General features: G+C 35.8%; 1 protein-coding gene across 3 annotated transcripts in view; it reads left to right on the top strand.

Annotated features, from left to right (window-relative positions):
- Positions 1-13,584, top strand: part of LOC136039232 (CCR4-NOT transcription complex subunit 1-like) — a 41,498-nt gene that overhangs the window by 11,961 nt on the left and 15,953 nt on the right. For all 3 annotated transcript variants that reach the window (XM_065722776.1, XM_065722774.1, XM_065722777.1), the window contains exons 2-3: positions 1,069-5,618; positions 11,574-11,947. In XM_065722776.1, coding sequence (XP_065578848.1) covers positions 1,196-5,618; positions 11,574-11,947 — 4,797 coding nt within the window. In that variant the 5' untranslated portion in view covers positions 1,069-1,195. The remainder of the gene's footprint in view (positions 1-1,068; positions 5,619-11,573; positions 11,948-13,584) is intronic.

The following is a 13,584-nucleotide window of genomic DNA, read 5'->3' as shown; positions in this document are numbered from 1 at the left end:
TTTTATTACATGCCCAGGCTAAACTTGTGTTCTGTGGCTGTTGGTATCTTTGTTTCGGGATTTTGTAAAAGTTGGAGTGGTGTCGGATTAGTACTTTACAAATTCTTTGCATTTGGATCATAATTCTGATTTCAAAGGACTTCGTAAATTTATAATAAATCGATAATATAGAAGATGGAAGAATCTATTTGTAAAAAGTAGTCAACGAGGCCTACACAAGAAGAATGTAGAAAAAACAGAGAGAGAGAGAGAGACAAAAAAAGGGATATGTTTCTAATTAATCTTTGCAGTGGTCTACAAACGATGGAATTAATCTATTTTTGTAACCTGAAGTTTTTAATGTTCTTATTTACTATATAATACTTATGGTTGTGTTTGTTTGTAAAATATAAACTTTTTTTTATATACGTAGTACCTAGTGTGTCGTTTTGCAACAGTTGTTGTGGCATCAATTGGTAGAAGGGTGGGTACCTGCCTAAATTTTGAAAAACATTTATTGAGACATTTTCAATGAAAAAATTCTTTTTTTGTGTGTTCTCATTGAAAAAATATATTAAAATAAAAACAAAGTAATGTGGAAGAGTCTAAATACAACATTGTTCTAATTAATTATTATTCTATCTCTTAGTTGTTGACAGAAGGAAAAATAACGAGTTCAAAATTTACATTTCCTTGATGGTGATAATTTTGTTCTGTCCATTGGATTAAGTGATTGCCCATCTTTTTGAGGCATCTGATATCTACCCCATAAAGACTCTTCAATGAATCACCATAAGTATTTTGAACTTAACAAAGCAAGTTCCTTCCAAGGAAACATGGTCTGATTGTTTTTTATTAAAAAAAAACAGGAATATGACACAAACATGCACACAGCTCATATGTTTAGTGGGGAGGTGGATCAGAAGTTTCTTCCTAGAAGAGAGAGAACCTCCCCCTGATCCTACTGTCTTTAGACGTGCCATTATTGTTTTGTTTGTCTATTTTTATACAGATTCTACTATTTGTTTTCCTTGTTTTTGTCTCTACTGCTTCCTTTACTTGCCACTAACATTCGTTTTTTTTTTCCAGAGCTATCATCTTCCGGAAGCTACTATTATTGCTGGCTGTTATTTGTGACATTGAAAATTGAATGCCAGTGAATATTTTACATGGGGTTAAAGTGTATTGTAATTTTCAATGACCCTCCAGATAAACTATGCCCCTAGTGTCGGACACTGTTTCACTTTTTCTGACGTATACAGATTATTTGTGTGATGAACGATCTGATAGTGATGGTAAAAAAGACTTGAATTTAGAGTTTGAAACACCAGCAGGAGTTATCAAAGTTTTGAGAAAAGGCAACACTGGGAACGAGGCTAGTGAGAAAGATAAAGTGTTTGTAAAGAACTTGATACAAGCAGCCCCAAGTTTAGTGAAAGCAATCAACTTTGCCAAACCTATTGATCAAAGTGTTATAGAAGTACCTGTTGAATTTCTTCCTGAATGTGCTTTAAAAATGGCAACTGAAGGGACAGTGTTCAAAAATCCTCTAGACGGTTCTCTTAGTGATCTTGTTATTGAAATTGGATATTCGTTTACCGCCTCAGTTGAAGAATGCAAAGCACACTTGAGGAGCTTGTCACAGGAGATGACACCTTCTCAAGTTTCCAGAACTTTGTCAGCAATGATGAGAACTTTAGTTGGTCTTGACAGTAAAGGCCTATGGGGAGCAGACGGAAAAGAAAAGCTGCCAAATGACTCTGGCCAAACCTGGAATGCAGAGAACTTTGTCCAAGCCCTGGTTGAGATATGCCCGAAATTACAGTGGGAAGAAGTTGTTCTTGAGCTAGACCACCCTGGCTTTCAAGTATACAGTCGGTCAGCTTTGGTGTTTCTTACAACTGCATTGAATGCTGGCTTGAAAAGCAAAGGTCAGCCTATTGAGCAAGTATTTGCCCAATTCTTGTACAGGCGATGGAAGTATTCAGACAGTCAAATGTCATTAATTACTCAAGTGGTCAAAAACCCTGACATTGTGTCTCTTGTTGAATTGCCCCATACACCAGTTTCTACTGATATTCTTAAGATATTAAATGATGGTGATAATAAAGAACTCAGTCAGTGGAAGTCAGCAGAGCTGCTTGAAATTCTTCTTTTCTTAGCTGAAAATGGGCAATATAGTGCAGTTCAAGAATTAGTTAAAGTTCCAGTACAACATTGTCCAGATGTGCTGGTTTTGGGTTTGATTCAACTTTTATCTCCCATGACCCAAATGCGACAAGAATTAATTGCAAATCTTATTCCAATCTTTCTGGGTAATCATCCAAATGGAGGAGTGATATTGCACCATGCATGGCATGCACAGACTGCCAGTATCAAGTCTCTTGTGATTGCAGCCATGGCAGACTGGTATGTAAGAGGGGATTTTGATCAATCAAGGTTATCTAGAATTCTAGATGTTGCACAAGATCTAAAAGGACTTTCAGTTTTGTTGAATGCACAGTTCTATGCTTTCATAATTGACCTTGCTTGTTTAGCAGCGAGGCGAGAATACTTGAAGCTTGATAAGTGGATTACTGACAAAATTAGAGAGCATGGTGAACCATTTGTTGTGGCTCTTGTTAAATCTGTGCAGAGAAGAATACCTCACCTAACCCTGAATAAAGATGAAATTGGAGCCAAGTCATCTTATTTCCCTGTGGAGACTCTAGTTACAATTTTGAACTGCCTCCAATCTTGTGCTGCTCAAGTAAGCCAAGAGTTATCAGAGACAATTGTTTCTATGAATACAAGCTGTAATATGTTGCTTCAAAGAGCAAGAGCCCAGCAACAACAAGCAGCACAAGGCCTGAGTAAACCGTTCAGAGGTGGCATGGATACAACCTGGAGTAGTTCTGGATTTGGAAATCAATTCATGCCAAGTGGTATGATTGATCCTGCACCAGGCCTTTCATCTGGCATGAGCAATCTTTCTATAGGGACTAGTATGTCCTCATCTCTAGGTCTAGGAGGCCTTGGAGGTCCCACTATCCAAAATTCCCCAGCTAAGATATTCAACTCAGGTCATTTCAGTTCTTCAAGTGCACTTAGCCAAATGACGCCATCAAGTACTTCCCATTTTGGTCTTGGCTTGGGAATGCCTAGTTTAGGATCAAGCATACCATCAAGTACTATAGCAGGTGGTAACTCCCTTTCTGCCTCATCTGTGTCTGGTTTTCGATTTAGTCTGGCTCCTCAAGGAAGTGTGCCTGACAGAACCCGACAGAGTGATATTACTACTGGCTCTTTATTTCCAGAAGCATCTCAGTCTGTTTCTAAGGACATAGATGCTGAAGCAACTAGTTATTTTCAGCGGATATATAGTCAAGCTGCTCATGCCAGTTTGGCTCCCCTTGCAATTGAAGAGGCACTAGAAATGCTCAAGCGCTTTCAAGAATCGCCAGTAAAGCGGGAGCGTGAAGTGTTCAGCTGTATGCTGAAAAATCTTTTTGAAGAATATAGATTTTTTCCCCAATATCCTGAGAAAGAACTCAATGTAACTGCTCAACTCTTTGGTGGTATAATCGAACATGGCTTAGTCACCTATATGGCATTAGGAATAGCCCTTCGCTATGTTCTTGATGCACTTAGAAAACCCCCTGGATCAAAAATGCACTTTTTTGGTACAACTGCCTTAGAGCGTTTCAAAGGACGGCTAAAAGAATACCCTCAGTACTGCCAACATCTGACTAGTATTGCACACTTTCATGAATTTCCTTCACACTTGGCTGACTATATTGAGTATGGAACTCGGTCCATGGAGCCACCATCTGCTACCCAAGGGGGTTTACCATCTGCAAATCGACTAGCAACAGTTTCAACTACATCAGCCCCATCTGTTGTGGCTAAAGCCACTGTTTCTTCAGTTGTATCTGGCCGTCCCTCAATAGCAAATGCCACAAATATTGATACTCTATTATCTGCTTCAGAACGAGACGAAAGAGACATGGTTTTACCTAGTGAAACAATTCAAGATAAGATCGGATTTATTTTTAATAATTTGTCAATTGTTAATTTGCCACAGAAATGTGATGAATTTAAGGAGTTGATCAGTGAAGATTTTTACCTCTGGATTGCCCATTATTTGGTTATGAAACGAGTCTCTATCGAATTCAACTTTCACAACTTGTATTCAAATTTCTTAGACACACTAAAAATAGGTGAACTTCATGCTAATGTTGTCAGAGAAACTTTCCGGAACATTAAGGTCCTTTTGAAAAGTGATAAAAGCATTGCCAATTTTTCGGATCGAACTTTGCTTAAAAATTTAGGACATTGGCTTGGATTACTAACCCTTGGGAAAAATAAGCCTATACTGTTGCATGAAATTGATATGAAGTCACTGATAGTTGAAGCATATCATAGAGGTCAGCAAGAACTTTTGTATGTTATTCCTTTTGTTGCCAAAGTTGTTGAAGCTTGTGCCAAAAGTAGAGTATTTCGTATTCCCTGTCCATGGACTATAGCTATCATGAATGCTCTCGCAGAGCTTCATCAAGAACACGAATTGAAACTAAACCTCAAATTTGAAATTGAAGTTCTTTGTAAGACGTTGGGAGTTGATGTTAATGACCTAAAGCCTGGCAATATTTTAAAAGATCCAGAAAGATTAGCCAGATTAGAGCCACAGCTATCATCTCCAATCCATAGAGTTGAAGGGGTAACTCCTGTCAAAGCCCGTGATACGCCTTCTGTACAGTTACAAGCTGAAGAAGAAAGCGTTGCTGCTGCAGTTTCTGCTGTTGCTACTGGCCCCTCCCCAATGACAATACAGAATCAGGCTCAGCCGGCTACAAGTACTGCCACAACTACACCTGTCCAAGGTACTCCAGTAGTAATACCAGAACCTCGTTTTTGCTATGGAGATATCAATGCAACAACTTCAGCTAATTTGGCGCAGTTTATAACTATCAACACCAATGTTGTGCTGTTTCAAGCTAATCCGCAGCTTAAAGAATTTGTTAAACCTGCTGTCGAAAGAGCCATTCAAGAATGGATACAACCTGTTATTGAGAGGTCACTTAAGATTGCTCTAACTACGTGTGAGCAAATAATTCGAAAGGACTTTGCTCTTGATCCAGAAGAACAAAGGATGAGAATATGTGCTCATTCAATGACTCGTCACCTAGTGGCTGGTACTGCCATGATATCATGCCGTGAACAGCTATTGACTTCAATGACAAGCAGTTTGAAAAACGCATTCATGGCAACTATCCGTGCAACATCTATTCAACAGCGTGAAGCTTGCGAACAAGCTGCAGCGGTTGTCGCACAAGATAATGTAGAGCTTGCATGTGCATTTATCCAGAAAACTGCTATCGATAAGGCCTTGATAGAAATAGACAAACGACTAACTGGTGATTATGATCTACGACGACAGGCCAAGGTTGAAGGTAGGCGCTATTGTGACCCAGTACTTTTGGCGTATCACAATGAAAGAATGCCTGAAGAGATAAGACTCAAGGCCGGTCCACCATCACCTGCGCTAGCTGCTGTTTACGATGAATTTGCAAGATATATCCCAGGGTTCCTGCCAATATCTGAAAGAGAAGCTTCTGTCATGGCACCCAAGCCTGTTGCTCCGGCTCCATTTCAAACAGGTATGATTGGCTTTATATCTTGATCTGTTGTTTCAGAGCTTGTTTTTGTCGTCGGTTCAGGTAATACTCAGTTTTGGATTGTACTTTAATTTGTCATTATCACCACTAACTATTTTAAGTTGTTCTTTTACAGCTAATCTTCTGAAATTACTTTACTAAATCACATGCATGCATGTAGGGTTGTCTGTTAAAGGGAGGGGGTATATAAATTATAAAATAATGTAGACAGAGGTAAATTGTGAGGGAAACACAAACACTTGAAAGAGGGGAGGGCAGGGCACAGAGGCTCCCTCCTATAATTACAGATAGCTCAAGTTTTGCTTTAGTAATTCTTAATCCTTTTACATCCTTTGGGCTGATTATTAAGACTTTAAAGGTTCAAAAAAAATAATATTAATGTTTAGATTAAAAAAGCTCCAACAGAAAAAGTAGTACTTGAATATTTTAGATCTTGGCTAAGTGGTGAAGTCTGAAGCTGAGCCTTCTTCAAATACATAAACGTTCAAATGGGGAGAAATCCATTTATTTAGACGGTGAAAACGGGTACAAAAGTCTAAATATTTCGACCAATTATACAGCGACTGTCATCAGCACAAATACTAAAGTATTAAAATTGAGACTAACATATTTACACATTTCAGAGAAAGTTCAATGACAAAGTGCATTCAAAGTCTTGAAGTAAATTTACTTCTTTAATCTTGCTTAATAAAAACAGATTTCCAATGAATACGGAAAAGTCTTCTATGTCTTCTAATTGCAAACAAAATGTTAAGTTTATAGTTCATGCTTGGTTGGTCTCATTCCCCATATATACGACGTATTTTCGACGTAGCACCTTCAATTAGGTTCCTAATCTAAGGACCTAGTTTTGTAGAATCATGTTAGTTTCAATTTTAATACTTTAGTATTTCCACTGGTGACAGTCGCTGTAAATGTGATCGATATATTTAGACGTTTGTACCTGTCTTTACTGTCTAAATAAATGGATTATGTGAATGTTTATGTGTTTGTCATAGAATGGCAGTGTTGTCTGAGAAAAGGATACCTAGTTTAAGGTGTTACGTCAAAAAAAGGCGCTTCTTCAATAGCCATAGATTTATATCAAAGGCCCTCACCTTTGTGTGTTAAGTATCATCAGGTTCATCCTGGGAGGTTGGGTGTTAAAAACATGAATAAAAATTATTTTGAAATCACAGGGATTCTGGAATGTTGAGTTCTTTAGATCATTCTCAGAGGGGAGATCTGAATGTGCAATCAAAACTACAGCTCATTAATTTTACTCTTAATTAATTAATTAATTAATTCTACTTGGATGCCTGGTGCTCTTTCCATTTGAATCTTTTCTTCTACTTCGCAAATTTATCAAACAGTTCGTGGTAATGAACTGTAAGTAAGGACCCGGCTCAATAGTAACCAACTCTTAAAAACAGAATTTTGATACAAATAGATACATCCAAAGAATTGTATTTTTATGCTGATCTTAAGTATATGTTTCATCAAGTTGAGTCCTGCCCATCAAAAGTTACGAGCCTGAAAAAATCTGCCTTATTTTAAAAAATAAGGGGAAAAAACCCCCTAAAAGTAATTGAAACTTAATGAAAACCACATCATAAGAGTCAGCGTATCGGAGAACCTTATTGCAGAGGTTTCAAGCTCCTATCTGCACAAATGGGGAATTTTATATTTTTTTATTCCAGAAGAAAGATCATGGATGCGTGTTTATTTGTTTTTGTGTTGTTTTTTTTCCAGGGGTGATCGTATCGACCCAGTGGTCCTAGAATTTTGCGAGGGGGCTCATTCGAACGGGAATTGAAAGTTCTAGTGACATTTTTAATTGAACGAAAAAATTGGAAGGCAGCTAGGCCCCCTACCACGCTTGTTTTTTCCAAGGTCACCGGATCAAAAGTTTTGAGACAGCCTTTTTGTTGAGCATCGTCGAAATCTCTAATAACTATGTCTTTGATGACGGCTTAATCCCCAACTGTCCCCGGGGGAAGGGCTATAAGTTATGAACTTAGTCCATAATTTCCATATAGCCTAGTATTGGTTATTGGTAAGTATACAGACGTTTTCAGGGGATTTTTTCTGGGGGGGATTGGGTTACGTGGGAGGATCTTTCCATGGGGAAAGATAATTTCTATGAAAGGGGTACTGTATATCTCAGCATTATATAAAATGTCAGAAATTAAATTAAAAAAGTTTAAAAATTAAATTAAAAATTTAAGTCAGTTGAAAAGTTTTTTTCAACTGAAAATAAGGAGTAACATCAAAACTTCAAACGAGTAGAAATTTTTACGTGTATGAGGGGGTTCGTCCCCTCGTCAGTGCCTTGCTGTTTACGCTAAAGTATTTTTTTTTGTAATTTCAAAAGAGCTATTTATTCTATTTAAACGCCCTTTGTGATTCAGGGGTCATTCTTGAATTGGAATAAAATTCGAACTTTGGCGTAAAGAGTCAGGTATTCACGAGGGGGCGAACCCAATCATGGTACGTATATAAGGAAGTTCGCCACCTCGTCAATACCTCGCTCTTTACACTAAAGTTAAAATTTTGTACGATTATGGTCGATATAAGCAATAATTTGTTTGTGTTATTTTCCGGCCAATCTTAGCATTTAATTTTACCTTAAGCATCTTTATAGCTATGATTTTTATGTGATAATAAACCAAAGATATTGTGTGTGTTCGGCTTGTGGTTGTTATTAAATTAAAAAAAAAACAAAGTTTTTTTCAACTGAAAGTTGTAAAGGAATAAAATGGGACTTCAGGAATAACATTAAAACTTAAGACGAATATAAATTATTACGTATATCTTTAAAATATCTTTTCTTTCATTCATTTGAGAATTACTCAACTTGCGACTCTCATTTTCACGAAGATAGTTTCGACATCTTTGGCCTTTATGTTACTATGCCTTACAAAATTAGTTCCGCAAATATCGTTAATTTAAGTTACATGAGAGAATCTTTCCATGAAGGAATTTCTCGTGGGGAAGGGAATTTTCCTTCATAGAGGGGGAGCTGGGTTTCCGGATATTATTTAAAAAACGATCAGCAATTAAATAAAAAAAACGAATTTTATAAATGAAAGTAAGAAGCAACATTAAAACTTAAAACGAACAGAAAATATTACATATATGAGATGGTTTGTCTCTCGTCATAAACTCGCTCTTACGCTAAAGTTTCTTTTTTAACTTTTAAAAGAGGCTATTATTCTAATTAAATAACATTTTTGATTCAGGAGTCAATCTTAAACAACTGAAACAAAAATCAAACTTAGTTTAATGTAAGGTTATTATTAGTCTTTAAAAAGTAAAATTAAAATGCAAATTTTGTTTTAATTATTCGTGTACGGTGAGCCAAATTTAAAACATGCAATAATGCAAAAATGTTCCGAAATTAAATAAAAAAAAAGATTTTTTAAACTGAAAGTAAGGAGCGACATGAAGGCTGCGCTCTTTACGCTAAAGTTTTTTTTTTCTTAAGTAGAGTTGCGACAAAAAGTCAAAATTTAATTTAAATAGTAGAGATGTGGAGCATAGGACAGCCTCTTTCATATACGGAATAATTTCTGTTCGCTTTAAGTTTTAATGTCGCTCCTTACTTTTAATTAAGGAAACTGTTTTTTTTTATTTAATAGTCTTATAGGGCCAGTTATTTTGAGGAAAGTCTTAGGTAGAATTGACTCAATGGATGTAGTACTTGAAGGAGATGGCCTTGTCACCCCTCCTCCTTCAAAGCCTGCAATTACAAAAAATGACCCCTTTACAAGTTCAAATGACTGTCAGGTATATTTTAGAGTAAAACCGCAGAATAGTTGGCTATTTTGGACCAACGCACGGGACTAAGCACATTACGTAATTGATCTGTCTCGCCTTTTTTGATGACAGTGTCCCAGTTTCTATATTTTCAAATCTATTTTTTTTTTTTTTTTCAATCCTTCTTTTTCTGTCGTTTTTAGTACGTAGGCATCGTTGTTCGGTTTTATTTTTTTTTAATATTTCAATTTTCTCTAATAGTTTCATGACGTTTTTGAATTTACGCTTTAAAATTATAAAAAATTCTCTCTAATTTAAAGGTGATTTTTTTACGCCCACCCCTAATGAGGTTTTTTTAGTATCTAGATTTAGCTGGCGCTAATTCCTTGAATTAATTGAAACGAACCCATTTACAATAGAGATTTGGCTAGCGTCCAAACTGGATCGAACCAAAACTGAAGTTCAGTCGATTTGAACCTGGATAACAAATATAATAAGTGGAATAAAACAGAAGTAAATATAGGGAGGTGGTAGTCAGAGCTCAAAAAAGTTTGTACGACACAAGACACAAAGACTATCTTTGATCGAGGCAAATATATGGGATAATTACGGTATTAATTGATTTCAGATTTTAAATTATTGAATTTGGTTGGTAAAATCTGATCACTAGCATTCGCTAATACTGGGTTTTGGAACGGTCTGAATTTCGGTGTTAATAAAATCTCATTATGATTGGGCTTCTAGTCTATTGAAACTGAAAAGTAATCAGTTTTTTTTGTATTATAGAAAAGATTACAAATATTGCTTGGTATTTTTATTGTGGGATTAGAGTTTTAGTTTATTATTATGTTGAGCAAAGAAAAGAGCGCAGAAATGACATATTTCTATGAATGTTTCGTAATGTTTCTTACGAATTTCTACGAATGCATCGTAGAAATGACAATATTTCTACGAATGAGGCCAGAAATGGCCTCAACATCCAACCTAAAAAAAAATTCAAGTTAATGAAAGAGCTAGAATGGTGAATTTTCCTTATTATGAATCAGCTCATATTTTTGGGTCGGGTAGGGAAATAACCATTTGTATAGTAATTTGTTTGAGATTGACCACTTTTCTCACAATTTTCCTAGACTACAAAAAGATTTTGATAGACTTGATAAGTAGATCGAGTGATCTACTGCTAATGCATTCTGATGTATTATGATATAGTCGAGTTGTAGGTTTCTTACGAATGTTGTAAGTTTAAAATCGTAATATTAGTCAAATTTTAGAAACTGTCATTACCATTTTGTTAGCTATGGTTACCAAAACATTAAATATAGTTATTCAAATATTGTTATCAGTAGGATTTTTTTCAATTTTTTTTCTCATAAATTCTATGAGCTGTATTCAAATTTATCTAGTGATCGATTCACATAATTTATATTTTGATGTAGAACTGTAGGGTCCTAACGAATGTTGCTAATAATTTACAAACCAAAAATTTGACTTTTTTTTTCAAGTTTTGAAAAAATAGTTATTATTTCATGGAATGATTTTAGTTATGGTGGCTAAAAAACAATAAACTTAATCAAGGTGTATCATATTATTGTGTTTTGATGAGAGCCAGTTGAGTGAAAATAGCTTTTTGTTCACCAGATTTGAATTTTTTGTGGAGAAAAACCACTTTAGACATGATAGCTTTGCCTTTTTTAGGCTTTAAAATCACCAAGGAAGACAAAGGCTAAGAGAAAAAGTAAAAAACATGGGTGACTTTGCCTGAAAAAGCCATGAAGAAGACAAGGCCTCTTTTTTTCAAATGTTACAAGGCGTATTCAAACTCGCTGAAAATTTTTACTAAAAATAAAAGTTTGTCTAGAAACGGGACTGAGAAACATTCTTTTAGAGATTGAACGACAAAAGGAATTATTATTATTATAATGTAGACTAGTTAATAATCAGGTGTGATAACCTTTGTATTTTCCCTCAAGAACTCTTAAAACAATTGAGATGCTGCATTTTGTTTGGCTTAGAAATCCTTACCTTAGTTTTTTATTCAGTGACATGTGCTCGCCACATGCTTTGTTATGTTTCTTTGCTTGGGTTACCCAAGTTACATGCTGACTTACCTTCATGTTTTATCAATCAGTTTAACTTCAAAAATTTTCGACTATATTTTCATAAAACTGTCAATATTTTTGAGAATTATTTGGATTTTAGGTGCTTTCTCTGGTGCATCGAGTGGGGCTCCAATTCCCCCATCTGGCGAGGATTTGAACCAACTAAGGCTTATCTACCAACGACTAGCACTTGAGCTGGAGAACTTGCTTCAAGTTGTTCAAAATATTAGTCCTGCCTCTCACATTCAAACTGTTGCTAGTCTTATTGAAGCCTTGTATTATGGTCGGCTCCAAAGAGACCCAAATTCTGCAGTGAATATTATTCAGAAAGCTGTTGAAGGGTTGGCTGAAGTGTTAACATCAGCATCCCAATCAGATCCGGATGTTGTTATTCGACTGCGAGATGCATTTTTATTTGTGCTTAAGGCGATGCAGGATCCACAAGCTCATGGAGCGCATTGGACTCCAAGACAGGTAAATTGAGGAAATATTGTTATTGTCATACCTATGTCTCAAATCTGGCATTTTACTTTTCTAAAACAATTGCCAAAAACCATTTTATAAGCTGTAACTATTGATTTTTTTTTTCAAACCATTTGATAGGCGATAAAGGATCCACAAGTTCATGGAGCGCATTGAACTCCGAGACCATATCTGGCATTTTACTTTTCTAAAACAATTGCCAAAAACCATTTGATAAGCGATAAAGGATCCACAAGTTCATGGAGCGCATTGAACTCCGAGACAGGTAAATTGTGAAAATATTGTTATTGTCATACCTATGTCTCATATCTGGCATTTTACTTTTCTAAAACAATTGCCAAAAACCATTTGATAAGCTGTTACCATTGATTTTTTTTCTTTACCATTTGATTTGATAGGCGATGTAGGATCCAAGCTCATGGAGCGCATTGGACTCCAATACACTTAAATTGAGAGAATATTATTGGTGTCACACTAAAAGGTCGTATTAGGTAATTTCACGCTTCTACGATAAATACCAGAAATCATTTGATAAGCTGTTCACAAAGGGAGAATCAGGATGATTTTTTGTTGTTTAACCTATATTGCCTTGCTGATATTCCCTTTATAAATTGCTTAGGCCCCATTCACAATGAAAATTTACTCATACCAAGATTTAGCTGGTGCTAATTTGAGCTAATCAGATTTTTCTAAGAATTTTCTGATTGGCTCAAATTAGTTCTAGCTAAATATTGGTATTAGTAAAATCTCACGGTAAATGGGTCATAAGCAAACGGTTTTTGATGATTATCTCAAAAAAATAAATATGTCTATACTACCTTTAAACAGGATATCAACGATATGCTTCATTGTTGGATAAAGGCAAGTTGGTGGAGTCTTACTCATCAATGGGTCAACTTAAAAAAAACATCACTTGGATACGCATGCGTTGTCCTCTACTTTGGAGGGGAATGAAAGCTCTCACTCTGAACTTGCCTGCTAGTTATGGCAACAAAATACTTATGTATTACGTAAAGGAATCTTAGAAAGCATATTTTAAGCTTTTTCATTAATAAACTTTATTTTGGTTAAGTAGTTGCATTCTGGCTTCGACGCAGGGATATACGAAAGTGCACCTTAAGGAGTGTCCTAAGGACCTGTTTTCACCAGGGAATTGTGCAAAATACGATTCCGCAAAAAAATCGGCTTCCTCCGCTAAATTTGTGTTGATCAGCTGAAAGTTATTTACGCCTATACACAGTAGTATATCTTAGGGGAAGGGTGAACAAATATTTTCTTTTGCATTTGTATGAACCTGCCTAAAACAACAAAGGTGATTACAATTCCAATCTTTCGCCCCCTCCCCTCAGAAATTGTGAATCCGCCGTTCTCCATATACTACTGGTTATGATTATGCCTAATACTGGTTAAAGTGAATGTTCGAGTTTGAAACTAGAATTTTTCCCTAACGAAGAATAGGAATATATCTTTTTTCTTTCATTAGTAATTTTCTGATGCATTTCGCACGAATCTTCCTGTTAATATTATAGTACAGGAATTACTTCCTGTTGGCAGGTCCCGTTTTTAAATTTGTTTTTGTCTTAGAATGAATTTGGATTATTTAGTGTAGGATAATTTGGCAAAAAAAA

The sequence above is a fragment of the Artemia franciscana genome, chromosome 19 (genome assembly GCF_032884065.1).
Source record: "Artemia franciscana chromosome 19, ASM3288406v1, whole genome shotgun sequence".
NCBI classification, from domain to species: Eukaryota; Metazoa; Arthropoda; class Branchiopoda; order Anostraca; family Artemiidae; genus Artemia; species Artemia franciscana.
This window is presented reverse-complemented; position numbering and strand designations above follow the sequence as displayed.